Below are 13,266 nucleotides of genomic sequence, written 5' to 3' on the forward strand. Positions count from 1 at the left end.
TCGTGTATTTTTTAATAAACAGTACTGCAGTGAACATCTTTGTGTATGTGTGTATTATATATATATGCATACATCCACACACACACACACACACACACACACACACACACACACTTATATACATACATATATGCCATTATGTCTGTAAAATGTAAAGTTCCAAGAAGTGGGATAACCTATTTGGATGTGTGCAGAGATTAAATTTTTATTTATATTGTCAATTTTTCTCTACCATGGTGCAAATTTACACTATAGCCAATATATGCAAATGCACATTTCCTCAACTCCTCATCAGTCATTCACTGTTTTTTTAGCTAATCTGATAAGCAAAAATAAACTTACCACCTGGTTTTATGTTGTCTTTATTAAATTATTTGAAAAAGGGAGTAAAGGTATTTTTGAAAAAATTTTCTACAAGCATGGTATAGACTACATGGCAGAAGTAAAGACTGTAGGCAGGAAAACACTTGGAAAGATTTTATATTAGTAAAATTGAGAGATTATAAAGACTTAAACTGGGGCAGAAGGAGGTGCCTCTGTTTCACAGGTAAGTGTGTCGCCAATATCATGTTGACTTCATGTCACCGTTAATCATATATCAGCATGATTTTGCAAGTATTTCTTTAAAAGAAGAAAAAGGAAAGTTTTTTTTTCTTTTGGAGTTAGAATCGTGCAGTACCTCCAAATTGTGTAATACATTTAAGGCATTATATATTCAGCTACTTAAATTTAAATGATGAATCCATCAATATGTTGCATGAAGTATAGACCGTAGTCTTTGTCTTCCAAAGGATATTTTAATCAAAATATTAAAAATAAGCTGGAGTCTCATTCAGATAGTTAATTTCAGCTGCCTTTTGTTGTAATATATCATGAATTATCTCTCTGATGGATGGGCAGCCAAATGCAGATAAAATTAGCTTTGCAGTCATTCATTTTAAATTGCTCTTGAATCATTTGGAAGTAAATTCCATTTCAGAAGAATACGCTTCAGGTCTCAGACAAAGAGATAATAGTCCTATATTTTATGATATAAGCAATAATAGTTTAAGTCTTATGATTCAGAAATATAGAAACTTATGTATTAAGTTGATGAAAATTAAGGCTTGATACATAGCAATAAAACCAGCAACCTAAGCTTCCTAGATTGATGTTCATAGCATAATATTTTCCTGTCAAGATTTAGGTGGAATGAAAGTCTATAAAAATAATACATGGTACAAAGCTTTCTCTTCTTGTGTATAAATGAAAAAACAAAGGCTATATGAGATAACAGAAAAGGAAATATTGAGATTTACCTGATATCAAGATAAAAATGGTGGTATCATTATTGAGTAATGAGAGAGTGGAAAATTAAGTGTTAGAGAAGGTTAAAATGAATAATAACCTTACATCTAAATCGAAATGGCAATTATAGCTTTAAGTTAATAGTGAATTCAATGTACAGAATAAAAACAACTGTGGAAATTTTATTTTGTTAATTTGAATAAACTGCATGCAGAAAACTTGTTTAGCAATTTTATTAATCAAGTCATATGGCCCAAATTTCATAATGCCGTCAATATCAGCAACTGAGGTGTGCCTTTATACAACCTATCATAATTTGGGATAACTGTGGCATGTTGCCAGAAATAAGTTCATTGTCTGAAGTTGCTATTCACAAATTGAGTTCCCATTATCTCCCTGAAGACTTCAGGGCTCTTTGGATATTTATATTAAAAAAAAAAGTAGTAATAGGATGCACTCACTGATCTGCCTGCTGAAAAGACAAACTGTTCTTTTATAGCTTCCAGTTTTGTAGCATGACCTTAATAGTATCAGAAAGCTAGTTTATTTGTATAGTAAAATGAATTGCATGTCAGCAACTGATCTCAGTAAACAGTCTACCAACTCAAGGTAGAATCTCAAACCTTGTTATCCCCATGTATTAAATTTTAAAATCTCAAACCTTATTTTTCCCTTGTATTAAACAGTCTTCTAGTGCCCTGGAAGATTTAGCTTCAGTGTGGCAGAGATTTGACTTGTTTTGGGTCAGGCCTGTGAATGGGCACTGGAGTAATCCAAAGGGAAAGCCATGAGCAAATACAGTCACATGCTTTCCCTTGTGCTCCATTGCAAACACATTTGCTCGCAGACTTCTTTGGAGACTGAGTTTCTGTCTCTGGAAAGCCGTGATTCTTCTAGAAAACATCTAATCACGATAAGAAGCTGGAAAATAGCAAATGAGTTCTAAAACAAATATCCATTAATAAAGACAAAGTCTTAATTCTCAGATTTTCCCTGAGGTGGAATGCTCAGTTAACTGACATTTGTAGACAAGACCAACTTTGTGGGTATGTGACCTGCGCTGTCACACAGGATTCTTGGTTGGATGCTCATCTGCCATTGTTTCAGAATTCTTAATATATTTTTAATGAGGATCCCCAAATTTCCACTCTGCACCAGGCCACACAAATTTTGTAGCCAGTCCCGTTTGTAGATCTTACTATTGTTACAACCTCTTGTATTGTTAATTAATTTGAGACACTGTAAACTCTAAAATACTTTGTGAATCTGGGGCACCTGGGTGGCTCAGTCGGTTAAGTGTCTGACTTTGGCTCAGGTCATGATCTCATGGTTCATGAGTTTTAGACCCGCGTCAGGCTCTGTGCTGACAGCTCAGAGCCTGGAGCCTGCTTTGGATTCTGTGTCTCCTCTCTCTCTGCTCTTCCCCGTCTTGCACTCTGTCTCCCTCTCTGTCTCAAAAATAAATAAAACAATAAAAAAAATGCCTTGTGAATCTTTTCTGAATGGTCGCAGGTGCCATTTATACAATATTTATGCTTTTATAAGATTTTTATTGACCTCCTACAATGTGCCTGGCATTATGCTAGACTTAATGGAAAATAAAAAATGAAAATGACAATAACTCCTGCCTTCAGAGGAGCTCTCATTCTAGTGTTAAGCATTTGTTATATATTTCTGGCTTTGAAAATTGGTAATAATTGCATAAAACTGGTGGCCAAAACTGAAAAATAGGTTTCTCCATATATGTGCAAGGCAAATGCATACATGATCCAGAGGAGCTAAGTTTTCATGAAGAGGTATTTGTAGATGTTCATTTACCAACGATCATTTTTCCCTTGTAAAATACACATGGTATTTGGAGATGGTCACTTTTTCCTTGTAAAATACACATGGTATTTGAAGATGGTCATTTTTTCCTTATTAAATACACATGATATTTGGAAATGATTACTTTTTTCCTTGTAAAATACACATGGCATTTGAAGATGGTCATTTATTTTTTCCTTGTTAAATACATATAGATGTAACCATGCCGGATATTTAAATAGTCAGAAGTTTTCTTTTATAATTTTGGTTGAAGAAAATTGGCTCACTTGTTTGATTTTCAAAACTTAGTCTAGAAAAATATTTAAAAAGGGATTTCATAAAAAGACAATTTCTGAAATTAATCCTCATACTTGCCATTTTTTGCCTGGACCAAAGAAAGTATTGTCTTAGCATTCTCAACCCAATGCTAGAGAGATTGTTATCTGGACCAATTTCCATGGTTGGGCATGGTATCCAGGCCACTTGCTGCAAATGCAGAAGAGGAGAATTTCCCAGCAGCTTGTGAACCCACAGATAATCAGTCCATTCCCATTTTGTCAAATCTACCCCATTATATATATATCTTACTGGCTCAGAGTCTTGAAAATTATCTTTAGAAATGCCATTCCCATCTCCAGAATTAAGCACTAGGAGTAATGTACTATATTGCCTGATGTGAATTTATCTAGGAATGGACTTAAACACCATATGCGTATTATAAGAAATAGTAACAACCTTATATGATATTGCTGGTTAAGGCATCTCCCTAGGTCAAATTTAAGAGATAGGGTTTATGTAGAAAGTACAATGATACGTAAAAGAAACACTGAATTTAACACATAATGAAAATGTTTCAAATGATGGAAATCTTTCCTATTGCTATAAAATACAATAAGTGTTATGTAACAAACACCTTAAAAAAATCAACACTTTATGAAACTTCAAACCAAGTCATAGGATTATTTCACTTTGTTAGTAGTGATCCTCTTGTCTTAAAACACAGAATTAAGCAAATACAAAATTAGGTTGTCCATACATTTTTTAAATACATCATTACTATTTTTTCCAGCATTTCACAGGGCCCCTTTTGAGTTGAAAACATATGTGTTACTTTCTCAACTTCCATTAGTCTTCCCAGTAGTTTACAATAAAATAATCAGAAGGAAGAAATACACGCTTTTGGCAAGGAAGGGTAATCAATTTTTAGTGCCTATCTTTCTGTAGGATGTGAATACATAAGTACTTTGCTACATGATTGAATAAGGTAAGGTAGTAAACAGTCATCTGATATTTCACAATCATCATTCCTTCTAAAGGAACAATCTCACTTTCTGAAACAATAACTGAATGAAGACCTTTTTGTATTTTGCAAACCTAAATAAAAATATTTCTATAAAATACATATACGTTTTTGCATGTGTATACAGTTTTTTTACTATGTTTGTATGTGTACACAATTAGTTTTTACTATTGGTGTATACATTTTTTGTATTCATCAATAGTAAAAAAAGAAAATGAATTGATCCTCTGCCTTCATGAATAATAATTAAAAACAACAGCTAACATTTTACAGAATTTGAGTTTGATATTTTGTGGCATTCTGTTGATAATCAGAACTGTCCATCATCACATATAACAATAAGATCATTGGGGGAAAAATGAAATAAGAGAATAAGGCCTTCAAGATATCAGCTTTATGTTGATGAATCTGTCAATACCTCAGTTCCCTATTCCTTTGCCTTTCTGAACTGTGTTTATTTAAGCAGTCTTGAGTGTTCTTGCATATTGACTACAGAAGCTGAAATTGATGGAAACAAGTTTATTCTTTAGTTAACTGACAGTTTGGATCCTTGATGTTCAACAATGGAAAAACCAGAAATGATGCCCTGCCAGAAGAAAGCAAATGAAGGCAGTAAAGTGAGAAAGAAAGCTAGCTATAGGATGCATCATTTACATACCAGTGTCAGAAATTTAAAATTGTGAAGAGCTTTGAAAGCTAGTTGTGTCTGTGATGTAAGTGAAGCCAGTTTTCATTGCACAACATATTGGCAGAGATCAAACATGGTTACTATTTGACAGCTACCCATGACCTAGATGAGAAAAGTGCCAGGCCAGGTTTCTTAACAGACAAATGTCCATTTTACTAATGGCCTTCACGCAAAATAGGGCAACACCAGAATGAGTTATAAAATGAGTTTCAAGGTGACATATGAGCAACCATTGGATATATGTACTTTCAAAAACTTTTAATTTTGAGGGGCACCTGGGTGGCTCAGTCAGTTGAGCATCCGACTTCACTTCAGCTCAGGCCATGATCTCACAGTCATGAGTTCGATCCCCATGTTGGGCTCTGTGCTGACAGCTCAGAGCTTGGAGCCTGCTTCAGATTCTGTGTCTCCCTCTTTCTCTGCCCCTCCCCCACTCATTCTCTCTCTCTCTCTCTCTCTCTCTCTCTCTCTCTCTTTCCCTCCCCCCACCCTCTGAAAAAGATAAATATTAAAAGAAAAAAATTTTAAAAACTTTTAATTTTGACCTCACAGTGTTAACCCGACATATTATCCTAGGGTGCTTAATCAACTTATGGAATTAATAATAGTTTTGCTCTCCACTATCTGTCACAGGAAGAAAAATATCAGGTCTGACTTATTTTCAGTGTATTGGAAAGACTCTTTTTACCTTGACTTGTGAACTATGATAATAAGGTTTTTAATGGCACTTTTATTTTTTTCTATTTTTATTTGGAATCATACAGAACCCAAATTATGAAAAACATACCTCAAAGTGGGTAAATATCTTAAGTGGTTTGGGGGTTTTGTTTCTTCAGTGGTGTTGAAATAGCAGGGTGGGAGCAATATATTTAACAATTTTCTGTGCTATAAAAAAAAATGAGACCATTGACTATTGTTCTTCACGATAATAACTCAGTAATATTCTAATGAGGACAGGTTTAGCTAGTCATTTAATACATCTGATACTGGAGGTATAGTTTCTAAATAAGACCAAACAGAATTGCTAGACTCTGGGCTCTACTCTATTGGCTGGGCTCCACTCCGTCAGCCTATTGGCTGCTTTCTGGAGCTGAGAATAATCCTGAGTTCAACAAATAGTTTTGGTTGAATGAATGAATTCATTTGAAAGACTATGTCATGCAGTGGCACCTTTGAATCTGAACTTAAAGATCACTAATTCAGGTTCCTAATATTCCTTCTCAGCTCCTTGCAAAGAATTTTAAGGTTTACCTATGAGCCTTATATTTTTCAATGTTTCAAAAGAAACAAATGTTTCTTTTTTTAAATTTTTTTAATGTTTATTTATATTTAAGAGAGAGAGAGAGAGAGAGAGCACAAGCAGGGGAGGGGCAGAGAGTGAGGGAGACTGAATCTGAAGCAGGCTCCAGGCTCCAACCTGTCAGCACAGAGCCCGACACGGGGCTTGAACTCATGAGCCATGAGATCATGATCTGAGCCGAAGTCGGAGGCTTAACCGACTGAGCCACCCAGGCACCCCAAATGAATTTTTCTAATGCAATTGCTTCTGCTTTTGTCAGCTCTCAAGGAGAAGGAACACTGTGTGATGGGAGGTGTAGTACTACATTGGGAGGATCACATTTTCTGAGTGAGACAAACCTGAGTTCTGATCCCAGTTCTGCTATTTACAAACTACCTGCATGCTCAGGGCATTATATTTACCCTTCCTGATGTTGAGTTTTTTCATGTGTAAAAATTAGAATAATAATCTAAATCATTAATTGAGCAACAAGTCTGTAGGCCTAACATACTGCCTGATGCATAGCAGGCGCTCGGGTACCTAATTATTTATGAGTCACTATTTTTAAATGAATAGCAAGTAAATGGCAAGTGACTACAATGATTTGAATGTTTTCCACTTTCTTCTTGTTTTACCAGATGATGACTTTTTTCATGAACTCCCAGAAACCTTTCCATCCGATCCACCTGAGCCTCTACCACATTTTCTTATTGAGCCCGAAGAAGCTTATATTGTGAAGAATAAGCCTGTGAACCTGTATTGTAAAGCCAGCCCCGCCACCCAGATCTACTTCAAGTGCAATAGTGAATGGGTTCATCAGAAGGACCACATAGTAGATGAGAGAGTAGACGAAACCTCTGGTGAGTTTTCCGCTGCATTTGAACCACTGTTCAGGATGTACTTACTAACTACTTGGGCATGTTGTCATACTGTGCTTTCACTTGTGAGAATGAAAATGGAGTTACTATCCTTTGGCAAAAGTTTTGAATCAGTTTGGGTGGGATTTGGTGGTCTTGTTCCATGCACTGCAAAACAAAAGGGTATGGATACATCTTGACTCGATGCGTAATGGACATAGTTCATGCTTAAAAAGATAAATGAGGAAAACAAGTAGACTGGATGGATGCAAATGCCCTAGCAAAACATGAGTTTTACTTGTGTGTCAATTCTGGTGTCATGTCTAAATATCCCGGGATTGGGGAATATGTTCAACTAAGGATAAGTTTGTAATATTTGTTTACATGACTATCAAGTCTTAATTCACATACATAATTTCCCTTTATATTTTTAAACAACTTGCAAACGTTGCACCTTTGAAGTATCCTGTATCCTTAACTTACATCTAAAAATAAATCCTCAGTCAGTTAAGCATCTGATTCTTGATTTTGGTTCAGGTCATGATTCCAGTGTCGTGGGATCGAGCCCTGCCCTGGGCTCAGTGCTTAGTGTGAAACCTGCTTAAGATTCTCTTTCCCTCTACCCCTCTCCCCTACTCATGCTTGCGCATGTGCTCTCTCTCTCTAAAATACATACATACATAGAAATAAATCCTAATTATCTAACTCTTAGGTAAATTTAAATTGAGAGTGATTGAGAATAGTGATAGTGTGGGATCCAGGAAGAAGTGAAGTGGTAAGGATAGCCACCATCTGGGTGAGTCTTGATTAGAATACCTTTGTTCTTGGCATGGTGAAAACACCTGACTTTGTTGCTCTATAAATGTTATCCCTAACAGTAAAATACTAAAGGCATAGACATGGTAAAGGAGATTTTTAATAACCTGTGGGATTTAGATTGGCTAAAAAGGAAACTTTCTTGATAGCAATTTTTTTTTCTTGATAGCAATTTTTTACTCCACCATGGGTGACTTAAGATAGTTACAGAATCTCCTAGAGTTATTTTAAATTGGAAAGATGTATATCTTTGTACAGTGGTTTAAGTGCTTTTGTTCCCTAGCAGTGAGAATAACAATTTGAACTTTCAGATCCATTCTAGATCTATGATTTTATAATATTAAGACATGCATTTGAAATATTAAGAATTCACTGATCAACATTTCCAAGCCAAATAGTGATAAATATTACAAAAGTGAAACCATTTACATATCTTTATTTTCTTTCATAAATAACTCTACTTACCAAAATGGATACATGTTTTCAAAATCCAAATTGTAATTGATTCATATTTGTGTACAGATGTCAGATTAACCAAGGGCAGGCAGATACCAGCCCTTGAGGGACATCTGTGTTCCCTATCTCTAACAACATGAAGGGATAGTGAGATGATGGGACATAAAGAAATGGAGAAGACTGTGAGAGGACAGAGAAAAGGCATCTTTTAGAAAAGCAGGTTGTGCATATATTGATATAACATAAACGGTCTTAGAAAATCAGGTGGCAGCTTTACATAACTGTTTGTCAATTTGTGAATCAATATGCTTGCCGCATGCCATCTGATGGCTGTAGAAATAACTGGGTATCCAACTGTATGGTGGCTTTACTTCAGGGAATTGTCCCGCCTCTCATTCTAATTACTCAGAAAATAACTCCACCAGATGTCTACAAAATCTCAAGTGAATTAGTTTTATTTGTTTCAGCTCATTTACTTGTAAAGATTTCAAACACACAAGTTTGAATGGTAAGAGGAAAAAGAAAGACATCACAAAAGCTGAGATGAAAGTCACAAACCTGTTTAGGCTTGTCTTTACTAAATTAATGAAAATGCCTCTATAGGAAGAGTAGGAATAAAACCAAAACTGCTCTGATATTGAGCTCTTGTGCCAGCTTCATGCTGTGATGGTGATACATATGTGTGCATGTGTGGGTGTATATATTTTAGTAAGACGTTTCCCTTCTTAAAACATTGTATTTGCTATTATTTCCACATAAAAGTAATTAGTATTGCATATACCAGTTATTAAAAATATCTTCTAAAGCAGTTTATAAATGGAAATGTGTGGCATGTTTTCATTCGAATTCAGGACAGGACAGATGAGAGCTAAAGGCAGAACTGGCAGCTGTGAGGGGTGCCTGGGTGGCTCCGTCGGTTAAGCCTCCGACTTCAGCTCAGGTCACGATCTCACGGTTTGTGGGTTCAAGCCCCGGATCGGGCTCTGTGCTGACAGCTTGGAGCCTGAAGCTGCTTCGGATTCTGTGTCTCCCTCCCTCTTTGTCCCTCCCCTGTGTGCGCTCAGTCTCTCTCACGTGCTTAGAAAAACATAAACATTAAAATAAATTTTTTTAAAAATATGGCAGCTGCTATATCTTTCAGATTGATAGTTGGAATAAAATGCCATAGACCTTGCTGTCTTTCATGTTCATCCAGAACTTTACAAGAAATCCAGCATTGAGACAGTGGATTACCTTTAAAGTTAGGAAAAAGACAAAGATGCCCTCGGACACCGTATTATTTGGCATGCTCTTAACATACGAACCTGTGCAAATAGACAAGACAAATGATTGAAAAATATAAAAATTGTAGAGAAAGTGGGAAAATAATCATTTTTTGACAGATCATCTGGTTTTGTATATCTGGAAAACATGCATTTTTAAATAAAAAATTGAAAAAAACATCAAGAGAATACAGAAAAGCAGCTGATAAAAGATTCATATAACCCTTCAACTTTTCTTAGTACATCTGGCCAGTTCAAATTATAATGGAATAAAAGATAACATTTACAGTAACAACATAAAAGAAAATATGTGTGTATAAAGCTAACAAAAATTTGCGGAGTTTTAGAAAGAAAGCCTTTAAATTCTACTCAGAGTAGGAAAAATACCATGATTAAATAAATGGAAAGACATGTCTTGTTCTTGGATAGAAAAACAATATTTTTAAAATGTTTGCTATTTATAAATGAATCCTAAGATGACCAACGTTGTATGAAAAGTAATTTGTAAAAATAGCTGGAAGAGTTCTGAAATAGTATTATAATGAGGGAACCCCAACTCTTTGCAAATATAAAACTAAAGAAATTAAGAGTTTGAGCTGAACAGAAAATAAGACCTACAGATTAATAGATTAAAATAGAGACCAGGAAATTCTCAGTTAAGGCATTTTACAATGTGTTAACATGTAACACAAGGTGGGCAGTTGGAAACTGAATGAATGAATGAATGCATGCATGCATGAATGAATGAATCTTGGATTTTATCTCATTAATTAGAATACAATAAGTTCTTGATGTTAGGGCTTAATGTTATCATCATCATCACCACCACCACCATCATCGTCATTAACATCATTGGGAGAAAATTTTGGCAATTGTTTGGATGGTTGGTTGGTTGGTTGGTTGGTTTCAGTAGTGGGCAAAAGTCTTTTTAATAAAGGCAAAATTAAGAAATCATATAAGAAAGCTTTCTGATTTTGAATATCCAAAGCAAGAAAAGCACAAAGCTGAGGGACAAGCACACACACTTGATTATATCTGTGGATACACACACACACACACACACACACACATATATATATATATACACACATATATATATATTTTTTTAACGTTTATTTATTTTTGAGACAGAGAGAGACAGAGCATGAACGGGGGAAGGGCAGAGAGTGAGGGAGACACAGAATCCGAAGCGGGCTCCAGGCTCTGAGCCATCAGCCCAGAGCCCGACGCGGGGTCTCGAACTCACGGACCCGGGATCGTGACCTGAGCTGAAGTCGGACGCTTTACCGACTGAGCCACCCAGGCGCCCTGTCTGTGGACATATATTAATCAAAGAGGTAATTTAACTAACATGTTACTGGTTCTTAAAGTATATTTAAGAAAAATATCAGTAACGCAAATGGAAAATTGGGGAGAGGTTGAACAGGAGTATATAGTAAAGGAAATGCAAGTTGGTAAATAAGCATCTAAGATGGTGTCAAGATCAAAACAGTATCGAGTGTTGATAAAGGAATGGGATAGGGAATATTTCATCCTTCATTAATGAGGTTGCAAATTGGTACAGTCTTTTGGATTTTACCAGGCCAATTTGAAGATACCTACCAATATTTAAATGTATATACCCTTTTACTTGCTAATTACAAATTTAGGATTTAAAAATAAAATTCCAAATGAGCACAAAGACTGAAATGCAAGGCTGTTCATTGCACCCCTATTGCAGAGGCATACTGAGAACTGTTCATCCCTACATGGACTACTGTGATGTTTTTTCTCTTAAATAATGAGCTTTCTCCATACGTGAAGCTGTAGAAAAATCTCTCACATAAAATTTGAAGTGAGAACCAGAGTACAGAACACTGTATGTAATATGTCCTCATTATGTAAAGGATGCACATATATTTGTCTATGCATTGGCATGTTTTGGAGAAATATATAATAAGCAGTTGACAGCTCAAAATCTGGGGTGATAGGAGATTTCTTTTATAGTTTGTTTTCTTCAATCCCATGAATGTGTTATTTTCATAATAAATAATGAAACCTGAAAAAAAAACTGCAAACCGTTTTATTGCATCTCTTTGCCTGTTATCATAAATCTCCAATCTGTACAAGTATTGTGGGAATATTTGTAGGCTTCTTATATTAGAGCTCTTTGCTTTTCTGTGAGATCAGAAGCATTATAAATGGAATTGAAATTGAAATGCTTAGTTTGGGGGACTTTTTTCCCTGAAGTTGGATTTACCTGCAACTTTGGTTCTCAAGTCTTCACTTAATGTAGTCTGACTATAGTCTTATGGGGGGGTTAGTGGTGCTTAATAGCAAGAAATGTTAGAATACATCAAGTCTTGAAATATATTACAAATCAGAGAAATGTCTTGGCATTTAAAAGATCAAATTGGTTCTCAGATGATATAAGAGGGAGAGAAGTCACTGCAAATGAGTTTGTTTTTATAGATAACTCTGCCTTAGAATAATAATATTTGGAAGCATGTTTAGTGGAATCAGATACATTGCCTTCCAACTAAGAAAAATCAACCACATTCAATAAAATCCCCATCACAGGTAACTTCACATTGAGAAACTACAAAACAATAATCCTGAAAAAAAGAACAAAATTTCTTCTCCAACTTACAATATTCTTCCTTTTAAATTATGAAGGCATTAAATAGACTCTCCAGTTCTGAAACATGAAGCAAACAATTATTTGTACTTGCTGAGCAAGACTACCCCACTGATGACAAAATGTACTGATTAAAGATCATTTATTATGGTTAATGTTTCCCTTCCTTCACTTAAACCACATTTGCATTTCTTGCAAATATGTAATATAAGAAACAGAAAAGTGGAAAGCAGTATATATTAGGTGGTTTAGAAAATTTCAATAGTCAGAATCTCTTGATTAGTAATAAGTATCTGTTCTATCAGAATTTCTTAGAAATTTTGATCTGCTCAAAATTGTATGGTTACATTTTTAAGAAAAAACCAGGCTTGGATGCTTTCTATTTACTTGAAGTCTTTTCAACCCTTGTTTCCATGGTACCTAAGATATACCATCGAAAAGCAAATATTTCTCCTCTACAAAAAAGCAGGGGAGTTTAGAAAACCTTGCTTGGTTTGAAATTTTAATAATTCCCAAGATTTTCCCTTTTCCTCTTCAATTATATTCTCACATTAGCACAGTATTATCAGCAGGACCAACACAACAATGATAAAAATTTCCAAGCTTTGTATTGAACACCTTACATGTATTACGTTATTTAGATATCACAATAATCTTCTGAGATCATTTGTTGGCTTCTTTTGTAAATGGGAATACTGAGGTTTCGCAAGATAAAGAAACTAATGAGCCTCAAATCACATAGCTAGGAGATGGCAGAGGAAGGATATAAACCCAGGGCTGTCTGATTCCAAGCCTTTGCTCTTGTCCTTGTACCCAGTAGCGTCTCCCTAAATTCTGCCATAACTACCAAACACAGAACAGTTTGTCTAAAAAACATCTGTGAATACATGTTTCCATT

The 13,266-nt window shown here is 35.3% G+C and overlaps 1 protein-coding gene across 1 annotated transcript in view; it reads left to right on the forward strand.

Moving 5' to 3' along the window:
- Positions 1-13,266, forward strand: part of UNC5C (unc-5 netrin receptor C) — a 305,644-nt gene that overhangs the window by 145,896 nt on the left and 146,482 nt on the right. Inside the window, exon 3 of the mRNA XM_015542240.2 lies at positions 6,999-7,220. Coding sequence (XP_015397726.1) covers positions 6,999-7,220 — 222 coding nt within the window. The remainder of the gene's footprint in view (positions 1-6,998; positions 7,221-13,266) is intronic.

This window comes from Panthera tigris, chromosome B1, assembly GCF_018350195.1.
Source record: "Panthera tigris isolate Pti1 chromosome B1, P.tigris_Pti1_mat1.1, whole genome shotgun sequence".
Classification (NCBI taxonomy): Eukaryota; Metazoa; Chordata; class Mammalia; order Carnivora; family Felidae; genus Panthera; species Panthera tigris.